The sequence below is a fragment of the Mesocricetus auratus genome, unplaced genomic scaffold (genome assembly GCF_017639785.1).
Source record: "Mesocricetus auratus isolate SY011 unplaced genomic scaffold, BCM_Maur_2.0 Super-Scaffold_15014, whole genome shotgun sequence".
In the NCBI taxonomy this organism is placed as follows: Eukaryota; Metazoa; Chordata; class Mammalia; order Rodentia; family Cricetidae; genus Mesocricetus; species Mesocricetus auratus.
Window position 1 is genome coordinate 608930 of NW_024429186.1, and position 14608 is coordinate 623537.

General features: G+C 37.9%; 1 protein-coding gene across 2 annotated transcripts in view; it reads left to right on the forward strand.

The window, feature by feature from the left end:
* The window catches only part of Itgb8 (integrin subunit beta 8), an 81161-nt gene that overhangs the window by 50620 nt on the left and 15933 nt on the right, over positions 1–14608 (forward strand). For both annotated transcript variants that reach the window (XM_005084467.4, XM_013123946.3), the window contains 2 exons: positions 8371–8466; positions 12060–12149. In XM_005084467.4, coding sequence (XP_005084524.1) covers positions 8371–8466; positions 12060–12149 — 186 coding nt within the window. The remainder of the gene's footprint in view (positions 1–8370; positions 8467–12059; positions 12150–14608) is intronic.

Consider the following 14608-nt stretch of genomic DNA (forward strand, 5'->3'; position numbering starts at 1 on the left):
AGTTTAAATTGTCCATTCAGCCATTCTTATGCCAGGAAATTACCAAAAAAAGCAAGATGTAGAACCAAGATGGGCCAGGAATCAACACCTATGGAGCAGTACGGTATAGCTGCCGCTCAAGAAAGTTGATGGATAAAAGATATTGACATTGTCTAGTTGCAGATTCTTTGACTAGCTACTACGAATGGTAGAATATTTGAAATAAAGTGACACAAGATCTAATTTTCAAGTGATTTGGACCTTGAAAAGAAACAAAAACATGGCTTTGTTTTCGTAGAAATGCACTAGTTCTATGAGGTTGATATCTATAAATAGAAAAAGAAGTGATAAGAAAAAATGGAATTGGTCTAAGGCATCTTCAGAATATAGTACTAAATAAGCTAAATAAAGATCATAGGGGAAAGCATAAAACAAGGCAGGCTTTGTGTATCCAGATCACTCATCCTCCCTCTGTAACACATCTTTGTGTAGGACTGCTTGTTAGACGAATCCTGTCTGAATTGCTCCCTAGAGGTTAGCATAAGATTTGAATCATGTATTTAGATGTAAACTTTTATCATCACATCTTCCCCAGCATTAGCTAACTGCAGATATTGAAAAAAAAGAACAAAGTATCATTTGTGTCTGATGTTGACAGCCATTTACTTGCAAATGTTTTGAATAAAGCTGGCAAATTTCTCAGTTCACAAACCTCATTGCCTAGTACCACATAAACTAGGCATGGTGGTACCTGCTAAAATTCCAGAATTCAGGAGGTGGAGACAAGGGGATCAGAGATTCAGTGTCATCCTCGACTAAATTGCAAGTTCAATACCAACCTGGGCACATCAGACTGTTTCAAATAATATAGTAAAATGAAATAATAAACTATAATAAATTCAATATTTAGCATATTTAAAATTCAGGCTTTGGAATAACTCCAGGGGCAACTTTCTCTTTGCTAATTCTCTCCTATGCAGCTACATTTCACTTCTAGTTACTCATTTCTTATCTGGCTTTCTTTCTACTTTGGCCTTATTTAATCTAGGGTAGAGGTCTAATGTGTTCTTTGGCTTGAAAGAGGAGACAGGAGGAGCTACTCTATTTTGAGACAGAGGGAAGCTTTTTAAAGGAGAAATGACAATGGTATGATTCCTGTTATTCTTTTGAAGTCTTGCCAAGTTACTGACATCATCTCTTCATCAGTTTATTTGAAAGGATGTAGTGGCTCATCCAGGGAAGAATCTTTCAGCAAAAAATAAAATGTTGACATGATATTAGACCTAGCTTTTACTAAAAAACCTTGTGGGGATAAGTTGTAATTTTTATATATTTTTTATAGAATTTTAAACCTCATTTGAGTTATTATGATATGAGGAAAACAAGCAATGCATCATGTCCATCTTTTGTGTTCCTGGCCATTATTCTATCTATTTAGAGGAATGACTTCTGCACATGTCATTCCTGTGATTTATTGGGTAAATCAAAGAGAAGTTCACTTTGATAATAACTTAAAGAAAACCTTTATTAAAGATACACCAGATCTGTATTTTAAAGGATCCCCTTGCTGACAATTCTTGTTGCTAGCAACAATGGCCAAAAACAATCTAGTGCATTATAATGACTCTTTGGTTATATGGCCATATGTAAAATGTGCAATGAGTGACTCTGAAGCTTGGTGTGTCTCAGGCTATCTTGACCCCATCTCTAGGCATTTATCTATCTACCTGCTTTTTAAACACTCCCCATTCTTTTCATGAATACTATGATGGAATTCTAAATTTGTTACAGTTAAGCAAGGAATCAAACACTCTGCTTCCTAGTTTTATCTCCAGAAATCAATGCCAGTAATGATACAAGACTTCTTGACCCAAAGACTTTGGTCTTTGTATTTATAAAGGGAGATGAATGATTAAATGTCTCTTGTGTGTCTGAATCACAGGGATCAGAGTTATATTTTTGAGTTACAACAATTTCAGTAAGATCAATGTAATCCCACACTAATCACAATGAGAATCCATCGGCTGAAAGTATCTTTGCAAACACATTGCATACAGTTGTCATTACAACTCTATATAGTAGCAAGAATACTAAAAGTTAGAAAAGCTAAGTTAAATATGTATAAAGACTACAAGCCACTAAACTAACTGTAGATATGGGATCCACTGTATTTCAATCTATATTCCTAACCACCTTACCAAAGTGTCTCAACCAAAAAGTAAAGAAATAGGGAGATGGTTTTCCTGGTGTGTTTTCAGTTTTAAACTTTTACACTGTAGCCTTTACCTACAGAAGAATAAACCTAGAGACCTTGGTTTTATCTGAATTATAAAAGAAGATTTAAGATAACTTCTCTCTAGGCTGTTGGCATTAAACTATTAAATAAATCTATTTTCTAGTGTTTTTTTTCCATTACACTAAATGTCATAACAAAACATGAGTAGTCACCTAGTGCTTAAACCTGCCCAGCAATAATGTCAGTTTAAAGTATGGCATTATATCCAAAGAGACAGAGGTTAATATAAAATTGTTGGTGATGGAAAAGATATAATACTTAAGACCTAGAAGTCCATTCTGTTTCCCCATCCAATTTTGCCACATTAGTCAACCTCATTCAGAGCCCTCCCATTAATCCCACCCTTAGCAAAAGCCAAGAATTATACAAAGATCTTCAACCATAATGAAAGGAGACACGTGTGTGGAGGCATTGAGTGAACCTGGCCAATGGGCAGTTCAAATTCTCAGGAAGTGAATACACAAATGCAAACAGACGTACTAGTGTCTCCTGCTCAGACTTGGTGTTTCATGCTCTTCATGGCTTTCATGTGCCCCATTATTAGTCAGCGATTCTTTACTTTTCTTTCACACACCTACAAAGAACTTCTTACCACTTGTTCCACCTGTCATTCCTCTCCCTGAACGCCCAGTGGGATAAAGTAGCCGCTGACTGGGTCAGCATCTTAGATGACTGATGTACAACTGCTAAAGGAGATTCACTATTCCTGCAGATTTATGCTTCCCTTCGTGGAAAGATATTCAAAACTCTTGCTCTTCCTCTCACAAAGTTTTGCTTAATATGCAATCTGTGAAGCTTTCCATTGGTCATGAAAGTGCATTTTTATAACTGCTAATGAAGAAAGTAAGGTTAATAACATACTTGATTATTTTAATTCATAGCTTAGCTACATGAATTAATAGCTTTTATGAATTATTACATTTCAGTGCTCTTTTTTTTACTAAAGTCGCGTTTCTTTAGAAATTTCAAAGTCACGAAGGCATTTATAACTCATAGTGATGTCAGACAATTAAGCAAAGACTTGTAATATTTTAGTAAAGATTTGTTAATTATTTTTGCAGCTCTTGATTAAGAAATGGACTCTTCAATGTTAGAAAGTTTTAAACATCTTTTCACTTTTCATTGTGTGTCCTGGAAGCATTAATAAAAATACTTATGCTGTAGCACTCTTAAATACTTCTAGAAAGCTGGAAGCCTGTATGAAATTTTAACAAATATTGTTGCAACTTGTGGGTTTTTTTAAACTAACAAAACATTTGATAGCAGCTGACTGTACTATTTGCTTTAAACTGCAAACATGCTAGGAATATTTTTCAGTCATTTTATGAACCCAATTTGAATGCTCTATGTGTTCTCAGAAAAGCAGCCAGGAAATGATCTCTACAAGCAATACCTAACTGAGCTTACTCATAATTGAAAGCAAATGCTGTATGCAGAAATCACCTACTCCAGGATCACAGGAGTCTGGCTCTGTTTCTATAGAACCTCTGAAAAGGGATTCAACTAATGTCTAAAGACTAAGATCATGAACATTTAAATTTCATTTACAAGTTTATGGGACAAACTATCTTGCTTAAATTAAATGTTTGTGCTAAAACATTTAAGCAGAAAACATCCATTCCCATTCTTTTTGAGAAGCTTACAAAGACTGTTAGTCCTTGCCCTTCTTTACCAAGTAGAGTTTCATGATTACAGTTGACAGCGTTTGGGTTAGAGTAGATAAATTCAACCACCCCCAGGAGCCAGGGGAACAGGGTTAATAAGTGGGGGAGATTCACCAAAGCACATGTGAGAGCATGCCTACAGTGTTTACTGGCAGCATCTTTTATTTAAAATGGTCTTTTACTACATAGTCCTTTTGTGCATGTCCTTTTACTTTTTGGAAGTACAACCTCACAGCCAAGAAGGAGGGATGATGCTTTTCTTCTCTTGGGTAAAGAAGGTCATAATCAGTAGCTGAACATAATCCCACTCTACTCCATGACAGACCCTGTGTTCGGGGTCAGTCAGTGGGACATCAGGACCTAGGCCATTTCTCACCGTTGGTATGGGTTCAGTAATTACAGAATCCTAGAGCAAAGACTTTTTATTCAGTTCATTTATGTGAGAGGGAACCACTCTATTTCTCAGAAATATAAACTAGTATTTCTATATGACTTAATCATTTGGAAAAAGGACCCCAGATAGCTTAAAACTGTGTCCTGGTCACATAGTGTGTGATCAACATCCCCTCCCAATGACACCTACCTGAGATGATCAGCTTATAAAGAGGTAGGGCTTATTTTGAATTACAGTTTGGGAGGTTGTAACCCATGAACATTTGTCCCCATCACATTGGGACTGTGGTGGCAAAATTACTTAACATGTGGCCAGGGAGCAAAAGAGGGTAAGAGGCCAGGGGCCCAGAGTCTCCTCCCAGGGCATGACCCAGTGGCCTGAATACTTCTAATAAACCCCACCAGTCAAAGGTTCTGCTATCACTCCCTAGCTTCACAGTGTGTGGACCAGGCTTCCACCAAGTGGGCTATTGAGAAACATTTAAGATCCAAACTAAGAGCAAAGTTGCAAGTTGCAGAGCTGGAAAATGTCGCTCCAGCATCATTGCTCTGTCCAGAGCACCAGTTCTTGATTCTCTATGGGATATTTCATTTTTAAGAGGACATTTCCATGCCAAAGACATTTTAGCTATCATGGCAGGGGAAAGGGGTGTTACCATTTAGTGGGTAGTCAAACACTATGTTTCACATCCTGTATTGCATACGACAGTCCGTATTTCATAGGTTACCCTGTACAGATTCTCTCAAAACAATCTGATGTTCAGCCCCAAATGTTGGCAGCCCCACTGCTGCCCAACCTGCCCTATGTCATTACCAGGATCTACCACGTTCTTAAAACCCAGGCTGTTGAGACAGAAGTAGACAGACAATGTGTCTTTCGAGTTTTGATCTCCAAATAAATTTTCACTATCACACTTAGTCTGTTTCATTCCTTTAAAACATAAACTCACTGAAAACTGAAGTTTTCCATATCTTATTACAGTTCTTGGTACTACAAACTCTAACTTACCATAACCTCTTCAATTAATTTTTACTTAAACTAAGAGACTCTTTAACATTTTCTTTGTTCCCTTGACCATGCATATTGTTATAATTCAACTGTGCTTCCCAAAGAGTAATCTCTTTGACTGAAAGTGTTCTTCCCTCCTGACATTTATAAGTCACTCCCCACAAGCTTAATCACTTAGCCCTGCTCCTGGCATGTTCCTTCCCTTCTCCCTTTTGCCTCTGAAATGTACCTTATCTCCATTAATTATTTTCTGAGTTTGGAGAAGCAATATAATGGGTTAGGTGGAGGGAGGAGGGCATATGTGCTAGATTTGAGGAGTCATGACATCACCAGAACAGGGCAGCTGGCTGGGAGGGAGTGCATTCCCCTGCTAGCAGAAAAAAAGGACATATAAGATAAAATGCTTAAGAGATAAAGTGCTTCATGGAGGAGAGGTGAGGAGGCTTCAAGAACGGCCATTAATCCATAGCCACTTGTCAACAGTGGTTTATTTAAACATGTGTTAGACATTTATAATCTAAAAAAATCTGTCTCGAGGTACTTGGGATTTTTCTTTTAAAACAGATTTCTCTCTAGGGGCAAAAAAATGTTCTTTTAAACTTAGAAGTCTGATGGATCTTTTCAACGCTCTTCTGACAAGCTAGAATGAACGTTCTAGACTTGAATTTCGCGTAATTTTGTCTAATATGACTTCCTGTTTGTGGACAAGAAATTTAAAAGACTCCTAAAGAACATTGTCAACTGTTCTTTAAATATTTGGGTGGATTAAGTATAAACTGGTTAAAAACATATGGGCTATTTTTCTTAGTTTAAAAGAAATGTTTTTAAAAGTAAGATGAGTGCTTCTTGGCAAGCTGTTACTAATTTTTGTCAAAAAATATTTTAAAAGTAACTGTTACTATTAAAATAATATTCCCAATGTATCTAGATTTGCCTTACTTTTTACTTACTCCCTGTAGCTTAACTGGTATTACGCAAACTGCCACAAATCTATTTTAAGGTCATGTACTTTATTAGGAACAGGAATAGGAATTTGACTGGAAGAATTTATACTTAGGGAAGATTTTTTTCTATTACTTTAAAATTACATTCCTAAGAATTGCTCTGGGCAGAATTTTTCTTATGCAAACCCATGTGTTAACACTTTGCAGGCCTTTTCATGAATTGGTTTCATATCACATCTAAATGCAACTAATAAAAACAAATACAGGCAGACTTTTGCTATGACGTCTCCTGCAGGCTGAGCCCAGGGCCTCGTGTATGCTAAGCATTTGCTTTAATGGAAAACACACTTGCTGCCCTAGCAGAATTTTAACAAGCAAGGCTGTATCTGTCCATATGCATAAATTTAAAGTGCAAGCCACAGAACATTGTATATAAGTAAGATTAGTTAACATAGGTTTATTACTAAATTCATATAGTTTTCATATTACAGATATGTTAACTAAGTTTGATTAGCATTGGTGGCTTTAACCTCATGTAACCTGATATGGTGGTTTGAAAGAAAATGGCCCACAAAAGGAATGACACTATGAGGAGATGTGACCATGTTGGAGTAGGTGTAGTCTTGTTGGAGGAGTGTATCACTGTGGAGGTGTGCTTTGAGATCTCATAGATGCTCAAGCTATGCCCAGTAAGACAGTCCATTTCCTGTTGCCTACAAGTCAGGATGTAGGGCACTCAGTTACTTCTCCAGTTCCAAGTCTACCTGCATGCCATCCTGTCATGCCATGATAATGGACTAAACCTCTGAAAACATAAGCCACCCCAAATGAATGTTTTTCCTTTATAAGAGTTGCTGTGGTCATGGTGTCTCTTCACAGCAACAGAAACCCTAACTAAGACACCTGGTAAACTGTAGAACAATTTGACCTTGGCCTCCAGGAAGCTAGATAGGCTCAGTCATACCACCCTTTTGCTCATACAAAGCAAGTAGAATCTTACATCATCCCTCTAGGGATGTGTAAGTATAAGCTATTGTTTGAGACAATCAATTAATTCCTAGATGAGTTTTTATGGAAAGAAAACAATAATGGTGCTGTGCCTTACTGTATAACAGTAAATAGCAACTTCTGCAGTTATCAATCAGGAGGAGGAAGGACCTTGCTGAGAATTGAAGCCAAGATCTTTTGTGCTCTAGGCAAGAACCCTGAGCTGCATTCTTGTTCTTGAACTAAACTATATTTCCTTTCCTAACCCATACCTAGCTTTCTAACAACCACCACACACAAAAGAGCTACATTTACCTTTTCTCATTTTATTTACCAAGGTAAAATGGCTCACAGTACATCATATAACCAAAAAAAGTGTAATAATAAGAGGTCATTAATCTTCACCCTGCATAAGAAGCTCAAATAGAAACCCTGGAGTGCTATTAGTTTTGAAAAACCTACTGAATATATCTTTCTAATTTAATGTACTATTGTCATCTTTCTAATTAACCAGAGACTGCAGAAGGTGGATCTTAGGTACATGTTAGAGGACAGAGCTGAGAGCTTCTGTTATCCAAGTGAAAGCCACAGAGGCTTCTACATCTAACGAGTTCATATATGCTATGTCACAAGTCAAATCAACACATGCACACACACATAGACACACAAATGTGTGCATAGATGTATATGTGTATACACAATTGATACGTATAAACACACTTCAAAATCTGCTGAGTTTCACCTCAGAATGCACTGTCACTGGCATGTCTCTACTTTTGAGTATTATACTATCTTTCAGTTATGTCATTTTCAGTCCAGCATTGACACAACAAGGTTCTGATACTCACTTTATGGTGTGAATTTGACCCTCTTTACTTTTCTAAGTTGTAGACTTTATGGAGCTCTGCTTGCAAGGCATCTTGACTTCATTGTTATTGGTATGGTAATCCCAAAGAGTTTAAATGCTCCTTGACTGTCATAAACAAGTAAACTCAATGTTAGTCTAAGTTACGCGGTTTCTTCATACTAAAAGTCTGGCAATGTGTGAGGCTGAGCTGCTGAACTTCACTCTCCCCTTTGTTTCATTGTCCGTTACAGGAACATCCATCACTAGGCCAACTTTCTGAAAAGTTAATAGACAACAACATAAATGTCATTTTTGCAGTTCAAGGAAAGCAGTTTCATTGGTACAAGGTAAGTTCACGCCTGCAACATCAATGTTAAAATGCTTGGATTGGTGGTTAAAGTGAGGCAGTTTCCAGAAGCAGGGGTGGGCATTCTGGAATTCTGATAGACTGTGTCGATATAAAAGTGTCTCAAGGTGAACTTTATAGTATCTTACGTTAGTATTTAGATGCAAATTCTGTCTGAGTCTGTGACATTCTAGGGCCATGGCATGTGGGCATTGAAAGCTGTGTGAAAACCATATTCAATATACAATTACTAAGCTGGTACTGAATGTAACAACAATGGGAAATTTCCATCTACATGAGAAGTACATCATACTCCAACTGTGTCCCCTTCATGTCTGAAATCCTGCTTGTACATGAACAAGTCCTGCTTGTTCATGGCCATGTCCTTAAAACAGGCTAAAACTGGAAAACAGTGGTTGTCTGCTCTTATTAATTTTTTGGAGAACTTCATGCATAATCACTGTATTTGTATCATTTCCACCCTTCCCTTTAATTCTCTCTTCAATTCCTCACATGCCCCCAAATCCTATTCAAATTCATAATGTTATCTTATTATTGCTAAATGTATACACATACATATGGAATATGAATATATGCATCAATACAGAATATATACCCTGATGTTTTAGTGTTGCTCTTACATACATGTATTCAGGTCCGACTTGGGATTAGATAATTTACTAAGACCTGTCAAGGGACTCATCCCTGGAGAAAAGTGATGCTCCCTCTTTCTGTAGCCTTTGATTACCTGTAGCTTGTCATCTAAGGGTGGGGAGCCTCGTAAACATGCTTCCATCCATGTTGGTATGCTGACTGGTATCATCATTATGCAGGTCTTGTTGAGATTTCATAGATGAAGCTTCACAGTTGTATCTAGAAGACATCTGAAGCAGGCATCCTTGCCCTCCTTCCTTACAATTGTTCTGCCCCTGCTTCCATGATTTTACAGGAGCCTTGGGTGTAGGAATCATAGTGTAGATGCACTGTTTGTTTAACAGCACCAGCACACCTAGCCTTGGTCTAGATCGTGAAGCAAAGGACCAAGAGACGCCATGGAAGTGGCTAAGCCAGCCAATACCTTGTGCATAAAAGAAATATCTCTGTGGTTCCCAGGCCCTTTGGTATAAGCAAAGGACATGTTATGCAGCAACACCAATCTGGAGGTGCCGCATAGCTCACAATAAAAAGTGTGCTGTCCCTTTAGCACTGCTTTCTTTCACAAGCTTCTCCATGTGTCTCTTCCAAGATGCTCTGTTACTTGTTTCCATGAGATCATGATACCACAATTGTCCTCTATTCACTCAGCCTTCATCTCCTTTATGACTTTTTGCTACTTCATCCTACTCTGTTTTAAACTTCTTGCAGGTGCCCATCCGCTCTACCATTATTTATTTATTTGTTCATTTATATTTGTGTAAAACCCTTTGAGCAGCCACATTTTTCTGACTTCATTAAAAAATTGCTGAAACTCAATTTCATCTTCCACAAAGCTCGTGTTTACCTCATACCTGACGACAGAATTGTCATCTGAAAATTGGACTTTAAGTGTATCACTGTTTGAAATTTATGATGAAACTTATATTCCTTGGTTCCCCATATATCAAGGAATCATCTTTTAACATAAACAAATTGACATTCACTTGAGTTAGTTCTGGCCCAAACCGAATGGTGCAAACTGCAGGGATAATGGCACAAACAGTTTCTGTTTGCCGAGTACCTACCAACTTTCAGACGCTGAGCATAGAAACAGCAATTCTTCCAGTCCTCTTAGCTACACGGAACAAGGGCAGTATTGTGAACATGCTCATTTTAAGATGAGCAAACATTTAGAGTGGTTACAAGTTTGTCTGGTTTTCTGATGACTCAAATCCCTGGCTCTTAACCTTAAAGGTTAACAGCTGACCTTTAAATTCCTTGCAGCTTTCGGTGTCTTTTGCCTCCTGCTTCTCTACTGCTTATTGTTTCTTCGTGTGTGTATCGTTTTCTCCCTCCCTTTGTAAATCTGCCATTGACTGATAAAATACAAAATCGGGTTTATTATTAATTGAATTGTGTGCAAAGCCAGAATCATTGGGCTGACAAGTTCTGCTCAGTGCCAGGTACCCCTACCGTCAGCAACTCTGACAGGTGTCATTTTATAAATCGTGTTTCTCTGGGTGAGAATGGCGCTGGGAGCTATCTCATAGGACACAGGAAACCTTGTGTCCTCTGTCCATCTCTCCAGCCTCGTTCCCTAGACTGTTTCCTGCCTTGCACTAGTCCTTCCTCCTCTGCTTCCAATTGTTTGTGCACATACACTCATCAGGCTGTCCCTTTCCTGGGTGGCCTGGTTCTTACTCTGCTCCCACCCCAAAGAAGCCATTATCCATCATTAAGTGCTTAGCTCTCACGTATCCTTTGAACGAACTCTTATGTCACTTTCTTAGGGAAATAGTCCATGACAGTGTTCCCCAGAGTGAAATCTTTGCAGGTGTCCCTCCTCACAGCACCTAGGCATTGTGTCGTGTGTATGGTACTTTGTGAAATTGCTCCTTAAGAATTGAAACTAGCCAGGCGTTGGTGACACAGGTCTTTAATCCTAGCACTCAGGAAGCAGAGGCAGAGGCAGGCGGATCTCTGTGAGTTCCAGGCCAGCCTGATCTACAAGAGCTTGTTCTGGGACAGCCTCCAAAGCTACACAGAGAAACCCTCTCTCGAAGAACAAACAAAAAAAAAAAAAAAGAAGAAAAGAAAAAGAATTGAAACTATCTCAGAAACAATTTATGATAGTGTTCAGTGAGAGTTAGACACAGTAACTTTAAAATCAATCAGTGGTATATTTATACATTTCCAATACATCCTGTCCAAGTCTGGTTAGCACACATAAGAACTTGGTGATGATTATAAGAAGAAAAATGAATGAGAAATGTGAAATATGATGCCCTCATCACTCCCCACTCTGGTCAGATGAACTTCCTCTCAGGTAGACCTTGAAGTCACTGCTCATTCTAAAGTTCTCTCAAGAGACACCCAGAATCTTACTCATCAGCTCCATGAAGCTCACACCTTAACTATAACCTTCCATCCGGTCCAGCATGTCCCAAACTATCATTCCATAGAATAGTATTTATATTAAACATGTAACTGTGTCCCAAGGGAACACAGTTGTTAGTAACTAAAGGAGAATTAGGAATGCCAATTATAAATACTAAAGTATTTGCAAAGTGCAGGCCCTTTCTGAATAATTTGTAAGTGTACATTTTGAATCTTTAAGTGGAGAAAATAACCATAGAACTTTATCAACTTATTTGCCCCCATAACTCTTTTCATTTTAAAAAGATAGTATAGGAAATGCTGAGCTAACTTTAATTAGATATGAGGTCATGTAACTCAGGATACGTGCACATACTCATTTACACACAAGATGACACACGCTGATGCTTCTAGGTTCTCTCCATGGGCAACTCTCTTAGCTTGCTTGTGGTTTCTGTCAGTTTTTTTTCGTTCATACAATGGCTTGCCCTCCAGATAGCTACAAAATGTTTAATTTTTTGGTTATTCACTATTGACAAGATACTATCGTATTATGCACCTGTGACTCACATGTCTTTACAGGACCTTCTACCCCTATTGCCTGGTGCCATTGCTGGTGAGATAGAATCCAAAGCTGCAAATCTCAACAATTTAGTAGTAGAAGCCTACAAGGTATGTATGTACAGTCTACACAATTTTCTCCAAGTCAACTTTTTTGTGGCAAGGTACAAAGCAATACTGTTGCATCTTGCAGGGGGTAACAGAAAATATGCAGTACTGGGAATTTAGAGCTGGGGTTACTCCTGGATGGACCACAAACCAGCAATAGTATTTGATGCTTGGAAGCCAATTCTTTCCTATGTGCCTCACTTGACCCATGGACAGGTGAACCAAGATTGGGTCAGCCATCCAAGTTTCCTTCCAAATTGAAAATTCAGTGAGTCATCAGCTTGTCACAAAAAAAATTGGATAGTTTCCCACGTCATAAATCTAATGACAAAACAAAAGAAAAACCACCATGTTGTTATTTAAAGAATAATGTACAGCAGTAAATGGTATCTCTAGGATATAGAGATTACTAAGAGGGCTTTGTAAGGATCTCCATGATCAGTCATTATAGTGTTCAGTCAAATATCATGTTTATCAATACATGCCAAAGTTTCCTGTCCCAGTTGTCCTCTTGGATCACTGGTTGTATGTTGTCATCAGTCCATTAAAGAATAGATGCATGCAGTTTTAAGGGAACATCTGGCTTCTCAAACTGATCATTCCTGCATTAAAAATCTCCATTAAAAATATACTAATATATACTAATGCTGACTTTTCATATCTGTCACTTTTTATATATAACTTTACTTAATCTGCACACTTGACCTATCAGGCAGCAACTAGTAGTCCCATTTGTATATTCGTGGGAACAAAGAAGTAAGCAGAGTAACCATATTTCACACAGCCAATCAGCAGAGTCATCAGGATGAAATTCCAGGTGTTATGCTATGCTTCAGCTGCTTCCAGCTGGGTGATATGGCCTGTCTTTCTTTCTTTGATTTTTTTTAAAACAGGGTGTCAAAAACTATGCTTTATTCTTCCATGGATTTATGGGCCAGTTATAAAGTCTCACTTCTCCAGATTTTCTGGCTGCCTACTTGCCTGACATGTAGAATTAGAGTGTTGAGAGAGCCAGCCGCAGAGCCGTGAAAAACCTCAGGCTGCTTTGTTAATTGTCTTCAGGCAGCACCTGTTTGCAGCTTGGGTTCAAAGCAGAGAGGCAGGGAGCAGGCACAGGACAGAAAAATGAAGAAACTGTTTAAGTATATTCTTCTTTAAAGAAAATCTTGCTAGGTGTTTTTTTTTTTGCAGAGGATTCTTTTTTCAATGTGTTAAAACTGCATAGATTGAAATAAACATGGATACCTTGATATACATCTCTCACTATCATTTAAAAAACGTTAGATTCTAGGGCTGAAGAGATGACTTTGTGGTTAAGAACACTTGATGCTTTTCCGAAGGATGGAAGTTCAGTTTCCAGCACCCAAGTGGTGGCTCAGAACAATTTCTAACTACATTCTAGGAGATCCATCATTGCCCCTTTCTGACCTCTATCAACACTGCACATACTTACATACATGCAGGCAAAACATCCATACACATTTTAAAAACAATGTTAGACCCATGGAATTTTGTATCAAGAAAAAGCAAAGCAAAACATATCCATACTTCATTCCTATCAGTAGTTTTTGTTCTTAAGAGTCATCCAAATGAAAAGGGAATTTATGCAATTAGTCCTTTCAATTACTACAGTGTGCCTCCATTATATTATTCCAAAGTATATAAATTGGTTTCTTTCCTATTTCTCTGTTGGGTAGCCCAGTACAACCTTGAACTTCAGATCCTACTGCATTAGCCTCCTCCTGAGTCCCAAGATTATAAACACATACCACCACATCTAACTTTTTTAAACCTTTGTGTCAGACTTTGGAAGCTAGGAGTGAAACATTGTCTCCAACAGTAAATACAGACAGCACTGTTTGACCGTACATTCTTGTGCAGATGTGTGATTACCATAGCCCACTGTGGTTCTGTATAACCTTGCAGTGGAAGAATATCAATGAACTCAATGAAAACGTTGACCCAGCTAATCTCCTTAAGATTCTATTTTTTATATGTGTATGTTTTCAAAGTTCTTTTAGAATTTTATTTGTTTTCAGAGCCCAAAGGAAGCAATTCACAATTCATTGGAATATACATCAGGAAAAAAATAGTCTCTCTCCCAACATCTCTTACATATGAAATAGCATCTGTCCTAACAGCTTTTAGACAGGAATGATGACGTTTATCATTTTGTCAGAACCTTGATTTCCAAAAGCACAAGAATGGAAAATATTGTAGAATTTTTGTCTTCACCCAATACTTCAAAGACATTGGCCCAAGTGGTTTGAGATCTTAGAGGAACAGCAAGCATGGCAGGCTGAGCATGTTAATATGGAAGGCATGTCCTGACCTGACAATCAACACATTATTTTACACCATTGAAAGTTTCTCCTAGTTTGCCTCAAGGCTATTAAAATGCTATTAAAATGATTGTATGAATTTACAGGGATGTAATATAAATTATCATTGCTAAGGCTAAG